The sequence below is a fragment of the Parus major genome, chromosome 4 (assembly GCF_001522545.3).
Source record: "Parus major isolate Abel chromosome 4, Parus_major1.1, whole genome shotgun sequence".
Lineage (NCBI taxonomy): Eukaryota > Metazoa > Chordata > Aves > Passeriformes > Paridae > Parus > Parus major.
Window position 1 is genome coordinate 40,997,973 of NC_031771.1, and position 16,497 is coordinate 41,014,469.

Below are 16,497 nucleotides of genomic sequence, written 5' to 3' on the forward strand. Positions count from 1 at the left end.
CTGACACCTTGGAAGTATTCTAATTTTTTGAGAATGTTCTTGGAAATACTGAATATTGGTAAATATTGATATAAAGGAATATTGAAAATATTCTTGGAAAACATATCATGAGAATATTCTGATGAAGAAGAGTTTTCTTTAATTTGTGTTTTAACAGTTCCAAACTGGTACAAAATTCCAAGTCTTAATGGAGCCTTCAATTTTTAAGTATTGAAGAACTCAGCAATTGCTTTTGTTTTTATGTCTTTTTTCCTTCATGTCTTTCTTAATGCAAATTTCTTCATGTTTGTTTAGGGCTAGTAATAACCTTAGTGGTAGAAAGTCTGTCTCTGAGACTCCAAGCCCTACAAATGTGTGTTTTTTCAGTCTCTGTAGCTTTATCTTCCATCTCTCCCCATTTGCAAAGAAATGTTGCTAAAACATGCTGATGTTCTGGTTCTGGACGACGGATAACCTCTAAGGAATGTTTTTTCTGTCCCCTCACATCTTCTTTGGTCTTTCCACCCTTCTTAACTGGCACTGTGTCTTTCATATCCTTCTTCTAAACTCTTTGCAATTAATTCCTCCAGGATATTCTTCACACTTGTTATCCCTCATTTGCCTTAACTGCAGTTGCCCCTGTAGTTATTGCACATCTACTCAGCAGTCCTTTGACTCCCTTGGTCTGCTGCACTGACCAGAGTACTAAGTACTTTCTATTTCTTTCAGTTCTCATTTCATTTCTCATTCAGTTCCTGTGGTGTGGTCAAATAACTCATACATTTTTCATCCTCCTGTTGGGGTCATTGACCAGATGCAGACAATCAGCTTGTTCAGTGGCACCCACAGCATGAATCTCTAAAGCAACAGACACTGCAGCAGCAGGGAAACATGTTCTCTGTATTCCTTAAAATCTGGTAATGGTGAGTTTCTCAGCAAACCAAAGTTTAATACTGATTATTTTTTCTTTAAAGATACCTTGGTAATGCAGTGGCCATCCTGAGTCACTAGAGTATCAGGGTTTGTTTGAGAAGTGTCCCATAAGGAAAGGTTTGCCATAATTATTTTAGCTGTTCATACTGGGGATAGGTGCAAATAAAGGAATATACAGCATTACATCCTTTTACAAACTGCCAGCGGACAGCGGGGCAGATCTTGAGTCCTGCCTGCTTATTACATTACTTTTTACATCTGTATGACACCACGTAGAAGTCCAGAGACCTGAAGTGTTACACTTACCTAAGCACAAAAATCAAATCATAAAAACCCCTTTGCTTGGAATATAAAAATGTAGACATATCAGTACTGTTTCTGAGTGAAAAATTTGGTGATATTATCATAATTATCTGTGTTCTGAGCATAAATCAGAGATTACATTTAATTGTACAGTGTACCATTTTACCCAGAGAAAACCAATGTTTTCTTAAACTAACTTGAATTAAATTTCTCCATTTAAAGTCTTTCTAATTTAAAAGGTTAATTTTGGAAAGACTCTTCAAAACTGAGCTAATTAGCTGGGATTGCCTATTTGAATGCTGTACAAAATGGATGAAATCTGTCCAAAATATGTTAAAAATAATTAAACCAGCTGTAAAAAAAAAAAAAAAAAAGAGTTTTGCTATGATTGCTATGCAGAATATTTTTGGTTAAATGATTTTATAAAGCGATCTATTGGCCTTCCATATAATTAAAATAATATGCTCATCCAATCCTAAAAAGAAAAGTTGATATTTATTACTGAAATGTGATTCTTACTCAAAAAAAACCCTAAACCAAACAAGCAGAAAAATTAAAAAACAAACCTTTTTTTCCCTCAAACTTTTCATTGTATTTATAACTTGATTACAAGTTCAGAAAGCTTTCTAAAAATACACCCTAAATTAACTAGTTTGTTTTTTACTTTTATGAATCCTAGCTGTAAACTTGTTTCAGACAAGAAGTAACTATTGTAACATTTTAATCTGATTTACCTTTAATCTTGAATTTGTAATGCTTTGGGGTTTACAACAAGAGTGGTTTTACAGAGTATCATGAGCATCAGCACACTCTTGAGGTCCTGCTGTCAGGAAGCAGTGAGGGCTGGGTGCTCCTGAAAGAGTGAGGGGAGACAAGTAGCACAACCCAACCAAAAGGGGTTCAGGTGGGGCTGGACTGAAATGGGTCCCCCCAGGGAGGTTAGGTAGGGCCAGTATGTGCTGGTAGAGCCCTCATGTCAGTACCCTTCTATAATATTTTAGTAATTAGCTTATTTAAATTGTTAAAGCTCTGTGTAACTGTAAGAATGTTCTTACATTTTTGGGTTTTGTTATCTACAGTATAATTTTTGAAATGGCTTCACAAACCATTGGAAGCTGAAGTTTGCTTCAAGAGAGTAACAGGTCTGGTCATGCAGAGAGAAAATTATCCAGTATCTTTGTGCTTTAGATACGTTTGTATTCCTATGAGCGATACTCATTGCACTTCATACTCACCAAACAGATCAGTAATTCTACTGATTTCAGCTAAGTCTTCTCTGAATGTCTAGCTCCTCTGAGAAAACTATTTTTTTATTCCTTGAACCTCTGTCTTTAGGCACTTCTTGTATAAAATAAAGTGCAAGTAATGTAGATGAAATGCTGGACTGCTTAAATTGATAGGAGTTCTGCCACTGCCTTTTCTTTGGTCCAGAATTTAGTCTTTCTGCTCTATATTTTTCATCCAGAAAGTGAGGAATGTAGATTTAAGTTCTTAACTTCTTCACTCTCATTTTTTCTTTTATATAAGGCAAGGAAAGAAGAAGAAAGAAGGCTTGGCTCACTTAATTTTTTCCCTATCCTGTATTTTAGAATTTGATATCCAAAGTTCTTTTTTTAAAATTAGAACCTGAGAGCCAGATTTTAGCCTGAGGTTTGTGTTAAGTGTTTTTCTATGGTGAAAGGAAAGAAACCTTCAGATCAGACTGTGATCAGTCTTTGTGAGTGTAAGTCCCCAAAACCTTTGCTGAACTGGCAAAAATAGGCATGGCACTGTCCTCCCTTGCTAAGGATTAGATTATTCTGAGAAGACTTTTCACCAAAAAGTGACTAAACAAAAGTGAAAAATGCTCCTTAAAAGCCTTTGGCCTTGCAGATGCCTCTTAGGACAACTGCCTTTCCCAGAGCAGCAGTTGCTTGGACTAATGATTTTCCAAGGACTATAAGGGAAGTGGAAATCAAGTAGTGAGAAAAAGGTCCTTAACAGCTGCTTTTGTTGCCAGAAGCTCCCTTGATTGCATCCCATGTTTAGCTCAAACTAGTAAAGTTGAACACAGTGTCTCACTGATAATTATATCTTTTTATCTAGAAAGATGGACAAGCCAAACAGTCACTTTCATCTGCCAGAATCTGTGAAGCAGAGCTAATTGGCAGGATGTTAAAGAGGTCATAGCATAGTCCAGTGAGAAATTAAATGCACCTGAACTCCCAGAAATTAGCTCAGAATAATTTCAGACTTCCCAGGGAATCGATTATTATTTAAAGTTAATAATCATAGTGAAAACAACTGGGATGAATGTTTCTTGTACAGGAAAGCTCTGGATTCAAAGGAAAGGACTGAAAACTATGGAAAATTTTAGTGAAAACCTAATGCATCATTCAGGTAAAAATAAATCTTTATCTATGTCTCCATATGTCCTTTTCTTCTCATCTAAAAAACTTTCAGGAACAGCAAGAACCGATATATTAAGAGACACACATACGAGATCTCTTTAACCTTATATGCTCGGTCCAGGGATGACCAGTAATGGATGCCCAGGGAGGAATATTACAAGTATATAACAAATTTACCAAATATCTTGCTATCCCTTAGTCATTCCTACTCAAGGCACATCCCCAGCTGTTTCTGTCAGATGTCTTCATGCTTTTGGATAAACGCACCCAAGCACACTGAGTGCTAGCAAACTGCCAGAAGCATTTAAGTACCCGTGGTCTCTCTGCAAACTTCAGGGAAAGAACAGTGTGGTATCAGGTGATTCCAGGGAGAAAAGTGCCTCTCTGCAGTGGTGGTCACAATCCTACCTTTTTCCTTCTCTCGTGCTCTCACCCCACTCCAGTGAGAGCATAACTGGTGAGCTTGCTCTTCTTTTTTAAGGCAATTTCTCTTAGCTCTCTGTTGAAGCTCTTCTCCTTTCCTGTGCATCTGTGCTTCCCCTAAAGGAGTGCATATGGCTCCTCATTCTTCAAGAAGCAAAATTCAGTTCTTTTTGGGATTGTTTCTGCTGGCTTTGAACACAGGATAAGCTTACATCTGTGTATGCAAACATTTTTCAAACGCTCAAACCGAGTTGGATGTTGAGAGCCAGGTAGTCATCCTGCTAATGACTCTAAAATTTTTAAGACTGTATTTAACATAAAGTGTTTTTCTCCTTGCTGTATCTGTTTGATGCCTAATAGTACCTGTAAGGTACTTTTGGCAGTGGATCAGGGTTCTTTGGATCTCACCTTTCAGTGCTCTCAGGTCTTTTTTTGAGAGTAGCAATTCTCTTTGTCTTCAAAGACATGCATGTCTGTGTTTGTAAGATTTTAATAAGTGCAATGCAAATATTACACATTGTGCAGATTAATAGAATAACACAGTATAGTGTTGGTTAGGTAGTTAGAAAAGCACAGGTTAATAAATGAGAAAGGCTAGTGGAACAGGTTTGTGTTAAGCTTTTTGAATTTGGAACTTTGTAATATTAACAGGAAATTAAAACACAAATTAAATAAATCAAATTCAAATCTGATTTCTGAAACAGGGATTGTATGCACAAAGACTTCAAGTTGAAAATAGTATTCTTGGTATTCTTTAATATAAAAATTTGACTTGTAAAATATATAATGAAATTATTAAAAAGGGCTATTATAGTTGACACAGCTTCCCTCTCAGCATGCGTGTTTATATTAAGTTCTAAATTAATTTTACCTCAATTTTTTTGTTCTCTCATTTATTGTCTCATACATGTTTCCCAGGATAGCCCACTGGTCTTACAGTCTGACAGAAATGTAACAGTGAATGCAAGAAATCACATGGGACAGTTAACTGGACAACTGACAGTAGGTGAGTGTTCTTTATTGACTGTTATGTTTATCAGTTTAGCTTTATTAATAGGTTTAATTAATTACCATCACATATAAAATATTACTGAAAAGTCTGGGAAAAAAATCTCATCCCCATACTCAAAAACCACTGCAGACAATGGATCATAAGAGCATGATTCAGCATTAATGCAAGGAAGAAAAACTAGAAAATCCTCAAAATAGCTAAAACTAAAACTGCTTAATGAAGAATTATAATTTTTGAGACCACTGGAACAAAACAAACTGAAAAAGCCTCAGCAAAATATGTTTCAACAACACTTTCAATCGGAAAATAACCATCATTTTCTTACACTTTCTGTCAGTCTTCCATTACTTCAGTGGCAGTCACTTTAGCCCTGTCACTTTTCTAAGGCATTTTTATCAGCACATATTCAAAATTGTTGGAGTAACAGAATGTTAAAAATCAAAAAAAAGCACAAAACCAAAATACTTTCCTAATTACTACAAAATTTAAATGAAAAGCTAACATACTGCCAGTCATTCATTAAAACTGATATTTTATAGAAGAGTACTAATATTTATTTTTAAGAATATTGGCAAAAAAAATTCACTGAAAAGTGATGTACTAGTTCTGATACAAAACAGTATATATTGACTGGATGAAAAACAACATAAATGTGTAAGACCTTAGTATACAAAATTCTAGGAGACACCTCTTAGACTTTATGTGTTTTCATTTTTTCATTTTCAATCCACATTATCTGGATTAAGATGTGTTTTATTCATTGTTTTTTCCTCGTGTGCTGAGTTGATGCCCACAGATAATTTTAAGTTAAACTCAAGATTACAACACTTAGTACAGATTAAACTGTAATCGGTACTAAGTGTTGATACTGACTGGAGACAGTGGCTTCTAGCTGTAAAAACCTTTGGCAAGAGCACACAGTGACACTCCATCTGCCCTGATTTCCCTGAACGACCACATCGAATGAGTGTGCAAAGGTAACCAGACTAGCTAGCGGGTACAGATGAGGAAAATTAAGCTAACACCTGTTCTGGCCATATTGTACTTGCCCAGTGCAATTACGAAATGCAGTTCTCTATCATCTGCTAACTCTATTGTTAAAACCTCTACTTCAGCTGGAAATTGCAAAAAGGTGAGTTGCCCATGGCAGACATTCACATTGGCCAAAATAGATACAATATTTTTATCACTGACACTATTCTGGCTGAGGGAATCCAGCACTGAAAACGAATGTGAGTGTATTGAGACTGACCTACTTAAAGGCATCATATTAGAGGTTAATATTTTAAAAACATGAAGACCCGAAAAAAACATGTGTTTTATGTTACCATCATTATGGTGAACACCTTAAGCTTCTTGATGTGCAGCTGGTGCCATCTCTAGAGACTAGAAGCTTGCTAAATTGCAATATTGTATTTACATTATTTCTTAATCTGTTATTTCTTAATCTTTATTTCATATATAGCCTTTGTTATTTTTTATATCAGTATTTTATTTTTTTTTGGTAAATCTCCTGGATTGGATGTATGTTGAAGTATTCCTAATATCTTACTAAATTCTTACTTAAATTTGTTACTTAGTTTCTTAAACTTCTTTCTTTTAATAAAGACAGTCACAACTGCTAGTTGAATCAGTAAAATGTGGATGTTCTACTATTAAGAAATCAAAGAAATTAACAGGAACCTTAAAGTAAAAATACTTTATTTTTAAATTAATTAATTTAATTAATGCATTCCCTCCTAAATTTTTTTGTTGTGAAAGACAGACGAGTTTTTACTTTTGCCTAGGTAAAAGCATGACCACATTTGCAGAAGGAATGGGAGGGGACTTTTCTATGCAGTTTGCTGACATAAGAAAATACTTTTCTATTGTTGTAAATAGTCCTAGAAAGTTCCTGTCATTAAAAATGCTCTCTGTCCATTCACTAATGCAGTGTGCTGAAGCAACTGTTTGTGTGGCTGCCCAGTGAAAAGAATGAAAATAAACAGTGAGGAAAACTCTATCAAACAACAAAAAAAAAGCAAATTATCATGTCCTGGGGAAAAAAAATATTCTTGATTAAACTTTAAAATGTCATTATCTGTTCAGTCTTTAAAGAGTTTACTTTAAAAAAGTAGACTACAAGTTAATGTGGATGGCAGGAGCATTCTACAAAGAATGAAGGATGCCAGTGCATTCAAAAGGATGATAAGGCACTTTTTATACATGTGATATCATTGCCATTTTATCCGCATTTCACAGGACTGAAGTGGTACTACAAACCAGCAAATAGGCTGGCTCCTCCTGTGTTTGGCAACCAAACTGCTGCTCATGCCAAATTTTAGGACAACTAAAAATACTTTTTGTGATGTTTGAAACTGTGCCATGTAAGACTAAGACAGCCTTAAGAGGACATAATTAGAACTGTAATGGGAGGATGGATTAATGTAAAAACTGGTTTTGGGGCTGGAAGGAAGAAGGCTATATGTTCACTCGGAGAAATGGAAAAAATCCAGTGAAACTGAACAGATATTCAGTTCTGTAAGTGACTATGGAAGACAAAATATGTCATTAAAGTGCATAATTAAGACATGTTGGGAAACACCCTAGCCTAGGAGGAGTGAAGAAAAAATATATGAAATAATTTTTTTTTTTTTAAAAAAGTAACTAAGCATATTGGATGGTTGAGTGGTTGCATGTTTAAATGATATAAATTCAAGTTATGCTTCAGATCATACAATACCAAGGGTACACCCATTATTGCAGTATAGTATTTTTATACTGGCACTAAAAGCTCTACAGAGAGAAAGCCACAGCTGTAGCAGTGCTTTCTGTTGGGATCTGTACCAACTAAGCAAGAGATGTTGGTTTGTACTCCAGTCTATTCATGACATATGGTCTGGAAACTGCCAAGTTTGTGTCTGCATCTCCAAGAGGACTCCACAGCCTTCAGTTTTTAGACATGCCATTTAAGACCAATGGAACAGATGTATCACAGACGTGAATTGTATCCACAAAATAAAGATGAAAAGATGACAATCCATGGAATTTTTCTGGATAAGTTGTCACATCTCTCCCCTCACAACCATTACTTACTTAGTAATACTTGTGCGTTGTGCATTGTACTTAATTACCTTTCCACAACTCTTTTTCTGTGTTTAATCAATGTTTGTATAGCTAATATGGATAATGTAAAAATAGTTTATATGGAAAATTCTACTTTGGTTTTTCTACTGATCATAGAAATGCACATCAGTTGCTCGCCCTGAGCCACAAGTCTTTTGTTCCCATGCTGTTTGCACATATTTTATATACCTCTGCCTGCCTTTGAGTGGAGTACTCTAGTCGTCCAAGCACTAAAAAAATGTAATGTGACATTTGAAACTGAAACACACATTTGTATTTAATGTACATTCTTCCTCAGGTTGGATTATTATTTCAGGGTTTTTTTAATTTTTTTTTATTTTATTTTTTTTGGTAAGAGGTGTTTTTCTTCCTTGCTGCAATAATTGTTTCTGACAGGTATTTCTGCTACTGTTTGACCCTTTTCTATTCATAAAGAACTCCAGGGATAGCTGAAATGTGAAAAAAAACTGTTTGACCCTTTTCTCTTCATAAAGAGCTCTAGGGATAACTGAAATGTGCAGAAAAAGTGCATTTAATTTCTGCTAAGCTTTGAGCTCTCAGACAGAATTGTAACTCACAGACATCCAGACCAGTACAAGTCACAGCTTTAGAGTGCTCCTGAATCTGTCGCTCTAGCCATTGAGATCTCCAGAGCCATGCAAATTCAGAAAAAATATCTGAATACCAAAGTTATATCACATTCTTGCAGTTACTTTTTGAGAATAGCAGGCAGATGTATGATTTTCAATAACAGCATTGCTAAAGACTGATAATATTGCTAAAAGATATATTCAAATAACTTGTCAAACTTGGAGATCCTTTCCATACATTTACCACAAAACTTGTCTATTCCAACATCTTTTTCTTTAAAATATGCTTGCTTACTTGCAGTGTTCCATCAAGAATACTTGGGTTATTGTCCAGAAACTGTTTGAAATTAGAAATTGCAGGTATGTGGGAGTGGGAGCCTCTTTCATCATTCATACCTGTATAGTATATGGTGTTTTCCTATGCTTTCATCAAGGGATACCTTAACAGGTAACACATCCTGCTACCCTTTCACTTCTGAGGTGTTCAAAGTAAATCATCACCTAAATGCCACTTCTGATGTTCCTTTTGCAACGTTTAGATAGCCATGAAGATCTGAAGCAAGTTATTTCAAGTATTTCAAGTATTCTTGCTTTTAGGATCATCTGTGGGAGTAACAAAATGATAGAATATATTCTTACTCTACAGGATAGTAACAATAATAGTAAGGTAGATGTAATAATATGTGTATACATGTTGCTCTAAATCTTTGGTATTATTGTCAGACATTTTCTTAAGGTTTTTATGAACTTGAACTAAGTATCCATTAATAACATGCTTAATGAGACAAGAAATGTTTCTGTTTTGGAATTTTGCTTGCATGCATTGTACCTTCAAATGTAAGGTCTTTTCTCCTAAGTGTTGTAAGAGGGTGATTTTAGAATGATTATACACATACACCCTTTTCTCCCTGTAGGAAAAGGGATAAAATGGTCTCAGATCTTCTCTTATCTGCATAATTGTTCCCGTTTCATCTGTAGTGGTGTGCTGGGAGGGGAGGGATGGGTTGGTTTACAATCCCTCATTAGCTGTTTTTGCCCTTCAACAGAGCAAACATGGATTAGAATTTGCCAGGAATATGTGAAATAGACTTTCTCCTTCTGCTTACAAAGAGGTTTGTCTACCTGTCATTCCAAACTACAGTGGAATTTCCAGAATCTGAAATACATTAAACTTCCTGCTAGTCTAATTTCCATATTAAAGCAATTGCTCCTGTAACCACTGTTGTACAGTAGGATAATTATTATTGCTAAGGTATGGCAAAACAAAGCCAGATAAATGACTTATCCATTTCTCAGCATTCTCTCAATATCTATTCCTTAACTGAAATACAGACTGAATAAACACAAATTTTGGTCCCTAATACCCCTTTAATGTATGCAAATAAGAAATGCTGGCAATTCATTTAACCATACCTAGATGAATTAGTAGTCTAGTTTTTGCAGTTTTATACAAAGAGGAATATTTCACATTGAAATGCAGACTGAATATGTAGTAGCTTAAAATCTTCTTTTGGCACATTTTGTCATTTATCAAGTGATTCTCATTGTAGTGAAGGTTTTCAACTTATAGTTAATTCACTTCCTCTTAATTTTCTAATATAAAAATAAATTAACTGAGAATCCATAATTTCTGGGCTAAATTACTTGCATTGCTTATATTTTTTCAGCTTTTTTTGCACCTTAAATGGAGTTTTTTGTTGACAATCACTTGGTTGTCTGATGTTTTCTCTGTTACGTTTGCATTATTTGTCATCCAGAGAATATTTGGATATTTTACACAGCAAAATCTTACATATTCTGAATGTACTGATTTTAAAGTATAAGGTTAAACTTTTATCACCAGTTAAGCACTCTTCCCAAATGTAGGAATATAAAACTTTATCAGTTTCTGGTACAAATCCTTTGTCAGACTTTTCAAATGGAGGTCAATGGTAGATATCTTGCTCTTTTTTTATATAGGTTAGTTTACCTTGTACTTAACTGCAGGGTGAAAGGATTTCTTTCAGCTTCAGGACTCACTGCAGAAGGAATGATGGAGCAGTGCCTGGAAGGCCATATGGCTTTATGCCTCCCCCTGGCAAAGCACGCGAGATGAGCCAGGAGGCAGTCAGAAAGTGAGCCATGTTGCTCATAGCAGTTGAAATGTCCAGCTGGAATCTGAGTCTCATCCCTCCTCATAATTTACAGTGCAACGTGACATTGCCTCCATCTCTGTCTGTCTAGTCCATGGAAAAGTCTTTTTATAAACCATCTGTGCTGTAGCAGGTTTTGTGATAGGAGTTCACCTAATATATACTCTTAAAGGCTTCGACTAAACTATCATGAGAATCCACCCCCAATAATTAATTGTCCTGAAGTGCGGTATTGGAAAAATGTGAAGCTGTCTGAAAACTGGTCCAAACTTTGACCTATTTGCCAGCACTTTGATGGGTCTGCCAAACTAATCCTGAAAAAATTAACATCATAATTTATTTGAAATTCATCCATATTTCTCTTGCCATTCTCTGTTTAAGTAATTTACAAATAATAGAAAGCATCAGGGTTTGTTTGTTTTGATTCAGCATCAAGAGGCAGACAAATCCTTTCTAATTTTTGTTTCTATTTCACTTGTAAATTAGTTGCATCATTTTCTGTGTTAATCTTCATATGTGCATTTGAAATTCAGCTATGGCAAATATGCCCTTGTGACAAGCTGTTGCATTAACTGGATTGAAAAATAATACTTTTTTACACATCCGTTACACAATTAACTCATAAAACTGTTGAATACACTACATCAACCATTTTCAATCCAGTTTGTGCTTGGTTAACGAGATCTCTTTGCAAGAGAGAGATGCTTTACACAGTACTTCTGATTGAATTTGATAAATTAGATGAATTTTCAGTTTTTAAGCAATATCTTTCATATCATTATGATGATCTTATTGCGCGTTATGTGCAGACATAACACTACAATGCTCTTTAGCATTTGAAATACTCTGCGGTGTAAAATATATCTTAAGTCTCCCTCATTGCCACATGAATTGCTACGTGAAAACTGTCCTTTAAAAACAGAGTAGTGAGATATCTCTCTGTCAGTTATTAAGACCAAGTGGTAATTCTTCACTGTAGGTATGGCCATTATTTAGCCTGATACCTCCTTCCTGAAATACAAGAGCATATCACATCTGTTGAGATGTCAAGAATTAAAAATTTTCTATGAGTAAACACAATTGCAAGCAGCAGTAGGACACTAATTGAATTCTGTGCAATTTCAGCATGATTATTTCAGGAGAGGGAGGGTGCTTATACATTGTTGGTATTAAACAGCTTATCCAAAATGTCTGTGCAGTGGATATGATTTTTTGCTTTATCATCCCCAGTAGCGTGATATACATAATCTTCTTTGAATCTTAAAAACTAATAACTTCAGTACTTCCAGAGCTGAGGTCTTCCTCTTCCCCTTATTTTTGCATTCAGTATATTTTTTTTCTTCTTTCTACCTTCTTCAGACTCTAAAACTTTTGTCATTTGAGTCTTGATCCAACTTTTCTTCTTTTCTTTTTCTTTCCCTCAGTCTGAGCTCAGGAAGACTATTTCCAACTGGGATACAAGGTACAGCTCATGTTAGTTCATATCTGAAGTTGCATTGATCTAATGTGGAAAGCATCTTTTCTGTCTGTAACTGACAGACAAAAAGAAAAATGTACTTTCTACTTTTATAAATAGACTGATACCTTTCTTTTCATACCATAGACAAAGTACTTATGTTCTTTCCTTGTTTGTCCATGATCTAAATTTGGAGGGAATTTTAAGGTCCTGTACCTTATTTTTGATGTGGTGCTGGCAGGAACACCTGGCACGCTAAGGACTGTTGAGGTGCTGGCTTCCTGCGGGGCAGCCTTCTAAAAGAAGCCACCACAAGCCTCTTTTTCTCTTGAAAGCACAATGGTCTATGCCCACTGTCACTTTAGAGGTGATTATGAAAATGATGAAAGGGAACACTAAATCAGTGTTTTCCAGGCAGGGATTATGGAGGGGGAGCAGGAGTGCAGCAATGAGTGTGCAGAGAGGTGTCCAATCCGCTTGGTATGAGCCTCAGCTTGCTGCCTTAGTATTTAATCTCAGTGCTAACTTTGACCCCACAGAATCTGTAGAGTCTGGACGTATACTGAAGTAGATTTTAATTATCAATAGCTATTTGGCAGTGACACTGCAGTCCTCTGCTTACTTTGGTGCTTTATAGGCTTTTTATTTTACCTTATTGTACTTTAAATACAAGTCTGGACCTTTCCACTGTTTCTAGAAAATTGGCGCTGAGAAACGGGAAAACACGGCGTTCTGTTGTAATTCTCAAATATTTTATCCTCTTCCCATCCCACCCAACCCAACCCCATAACGTATCGGAGGACCTGCAGCTATGAGCAGCTGATTGATTTAACTGTGGAAGTAGAGTCTGAGTGGGAAGAGGTAATTAGTGTTTTCATGGTGTTGCAGAAGTGTTAGTGTTTAAACATTAATCCATTGCCATCTGTCCTGCTGCTGTTACCCACATGCTGTTGGCCAGTACAGACAGCGTAACTACTGCCCAAATGTTCAGAGCAGGGAAGGAGAAGTGATTTCCTTTTGTAGGAGAGACATCCCAAGAGTCAAAGAAATGGGGCTATTTAGAAGTGTATAAGTACATTTTAGAGGTATAGGAGTGGGTTTGAAGGATGCAGCATCCATCTTCCAAAGATGGTTCTAATTATTTTCTTTAGCTTTATCTGAAGCTAATACTTCATTTAACTTCAAAAACAGCTGCTGTGCATGCATTGTGACATTCACAAGGCTGCTGCTGGGTGCTAAGCGTTATTAAATTACCTACAACATCTGGACCTTTAACAAGTCTCTGACAGGACACTAAGATTTTATTTTTACCCCTTTTTTCCCCTGATGTTCAGACAGCTCACTATTATTGTCAGGAATATATTGTTCTAAGGGGTGAAGGACAAAATAGGGGTAAAAACAAGAAGCTTATTTTAAGTTAATTAAATACAAAAACATAATTTAAAAGAAGGCAAGAGCAGTGAGATCTTTCTGGTTTTCTTTTTTTCAGAGCTGCAGAGAACACTTGGAGGTAGAAATTCAGCAGCATGCTGATCTACTTAAAGGTGTTGAAATAACAGCAAAGAGATATGTCAAACATAGGGGTGAGAAGTAATTTGATTAGGTTCTTTCTTCAGCTAAGTTATCTTTAAAAATTTCTACCAGTTTTATTTTTGAAGCATCTATGAAAAATTAGCCTGTGTCTGGTTGTGAAAGAGATTCTTGCAAATGAACAGTCGGGCTTGGAAACATTTGTGTTTTCCCATGAAAATTATTTGTCCATACGAGATTGTGAACCTCACAGATAGCAAGTTCTAGTTCATATCAATTAGATGACTAGTCTTAAAAAATAAATAATAAAAATATTTCAGTTTTTATGGAATTTCCCCTCACATATATTTATCAGAAGTTTCATCTCAGTGTTATGTTGCAATTAATATTGTTTTCTAAAAACATCAGCATTGAAGTTTAATTTTTATTTGCTGCAATTCTCCTGGTCCCATAAAAAAAAAAAATCATTCCAAAACCAACTTCAGTGTAACACTGTAACTTTAAAAATACATTAGAAAATAGCAATTAATAACCACAGCTAGAACGCTGCTGAGTTTTGTCTTTATTTATAAATGAAATTGTTTATTTGCCTTTTTTTTTACCTCCATTTTGATCAGGATTAGGTTGCAAGTTCCATATTATGCCAATACTAGACATGTTTAATTGTGCCATTTGTAGATGGGCAGAGCTGTCTTGGTGTAGTTTGTCTCAAGCATGTACAGCATTGTTAAAAGCATATTTATTCTGGATTAAAAAAAATTCTTTAATACATAAATATAGCTCTTAAAATAACTTCTTTTTCCTTAGGCTATTCTTAGGGTGATAAATATTGTAGCTGTAACCGAATTATGAACAGATGGCATTGAATTAATGATTAGGTGAATATTTTTAAATTTTCTTCCTGTGAAGAAAAGCATTCCATAAATCTCAAATTAATTAGTGACTGGGAATAGTTATCATTCACTGAATTGTTAACATGAGTTAGAGATCAAAATAATACAGAGTGAGCAGTTTTTTCAAAATCAAAATTGGGAGCTACCTTGCCTTTAAAATAAGTTATTATGACATTAGGGTTCCAAAATTTCATGCTTTTGCTTTTGTGTTATTCTGCACAGATCTTTTGGCTGCAGAAGTTTTTTGTTTGGTTGGTTTTTTTTTGCTCTTTTATCATATATATTGCCAAGGCATCTGGACTAGTTATGACCTCAAAGTTTTCACACACTTTAAGATTTCTACCCATTTTGTTTCTGGTGCAGAAGAAGAAGCCAGGTGCTAATTTAGCACATTTATTTTTCTCTAGCTGAGTGATTCTGCTTGTCTTGCCATACTTCTGATGTGAAAGCTTTCAGCTAGCCCAGACAAAAATTCCACCTATGCTGCAGGTCTTGAATTTGCACATCCATCTGCATCTAGGTTATATTTCTTTCCAGATACAGAATTGTACACTCTTTTAAGGACACTTCAGATTTCCCAAGGGTATAGTGTAGCCTCCATAAGTGGGGTATTTCAAAGGTAGACAATCTGGCAGTGTTTCAAGTCACAAAGACACAGAATTTCAGTGTCAGCAGGGTAACTGGCGGAGGTAGACGTCTTCATCGGTGAATTGAATTGCATCTTATGTGCTACAAGTCAACACTGAGCTCCACTGAGAACATTAATCAAAAGAGACACTTCCAGAAGCTAAGAGCCCAAATATGCTTTTATCCTGCTCCTCTAGCTTTCTGGCCCTTGTCCCACTGTCAAGGGCAAGGAGACAAGTAATTTCCTAAATGGATAATGCAGAAATCCTGAGAGCTGGGTTAAGCCCTCATTGTCTTGTGCCATCATCCTAGCAGATACTAGTTGCTCAGAAATCTGAAAATGCACTTCACTGATCTGCCAAGTAGAAGAAGGGTTTAAAATTATCATTTTCTGGTCAACAGGCTATATTTTTTCCCTTGTTTAACTAGCAAGTAGTACCCAGTGGTAGTCTTTTTGTGGATGAGTCATGTATATCTTCTAGTATTTTGTACATTCTTTCATTTAATCTTTCTCAGATGAAGTGTGATTATATGAAATGCTAAGACCTTTTGCATAGATAGCTTCAGGATATAAAGCAGATAATCAGAGAAATAGTTTGTAAAAATTAGACTGTTTTAGTCTTCCTTATATAGTAGCTATCAGCATTGAATTAATATTATAAAAATGTAAAATAGGGAGGTTTTAACATTTCTTTTTCAAGAAAGCTTCTAAGTACTCTGGTAGCTCATGTCCTTTGTTTAGGTCTTCTCTCTCAAAGTGTGATTAATTCAATTCTTTATCTCAAAAAGGTTTGATTTGCATTCAGAAACATTATAATGGTCTAATTCACTGCATTGTGAGTAATATTATACAATATTTTGAGTCACAACAGATTTTATTTAAAGTCTATGGGAAACTGCCAAAAGCATCTGGAAGAACAATTTGTATCTTTTTAATAAAAAAAAATAAATAAAAAAAGCTAGCCTCATATTAACAAAGGTATATAGAGAATATATTGACAAGGTAGAGATTGGTCAAAGGTGGTATTACATTATTTTGGAGGTCTTTCCAATCTGGATGATTCTATGATTCTGTGAATATGAGCAAAAATATTTGCTAGCTTTTAATTTATAATAATAAAACA

General features: G+C 35.3%; 1 protein-coding gene across 3 annotated transcripts in view; it reads left to right on the plus strand.

Moving 5' to 3' along the window:
* The window catches only part of SGCZ (sarcoglycan zeta), a 261,003-nt gene that overhangs the window by 189,459 nt on the left and 55,047 nt on the right, over window positions 1-16,497 (plus strand). For all 3 annotated transcript variants that reach the window (XR_004497012.1, XM_033513776.1, XM_033513777.1), the window contains exon 5: window positions 4,947-5,034. Coding sequence is in view for 2 of the 3 variants with exons in the window: in XM_033513776.1 (XP_033369667.1) it covers window positions 4,947-5,034 (88 nt within the window). In the remaining variant the exon portion in view is untranslated. The remainder of the gene's footprint in view (window positions 1-4,946; window positions 5,035-16,497) is intronic.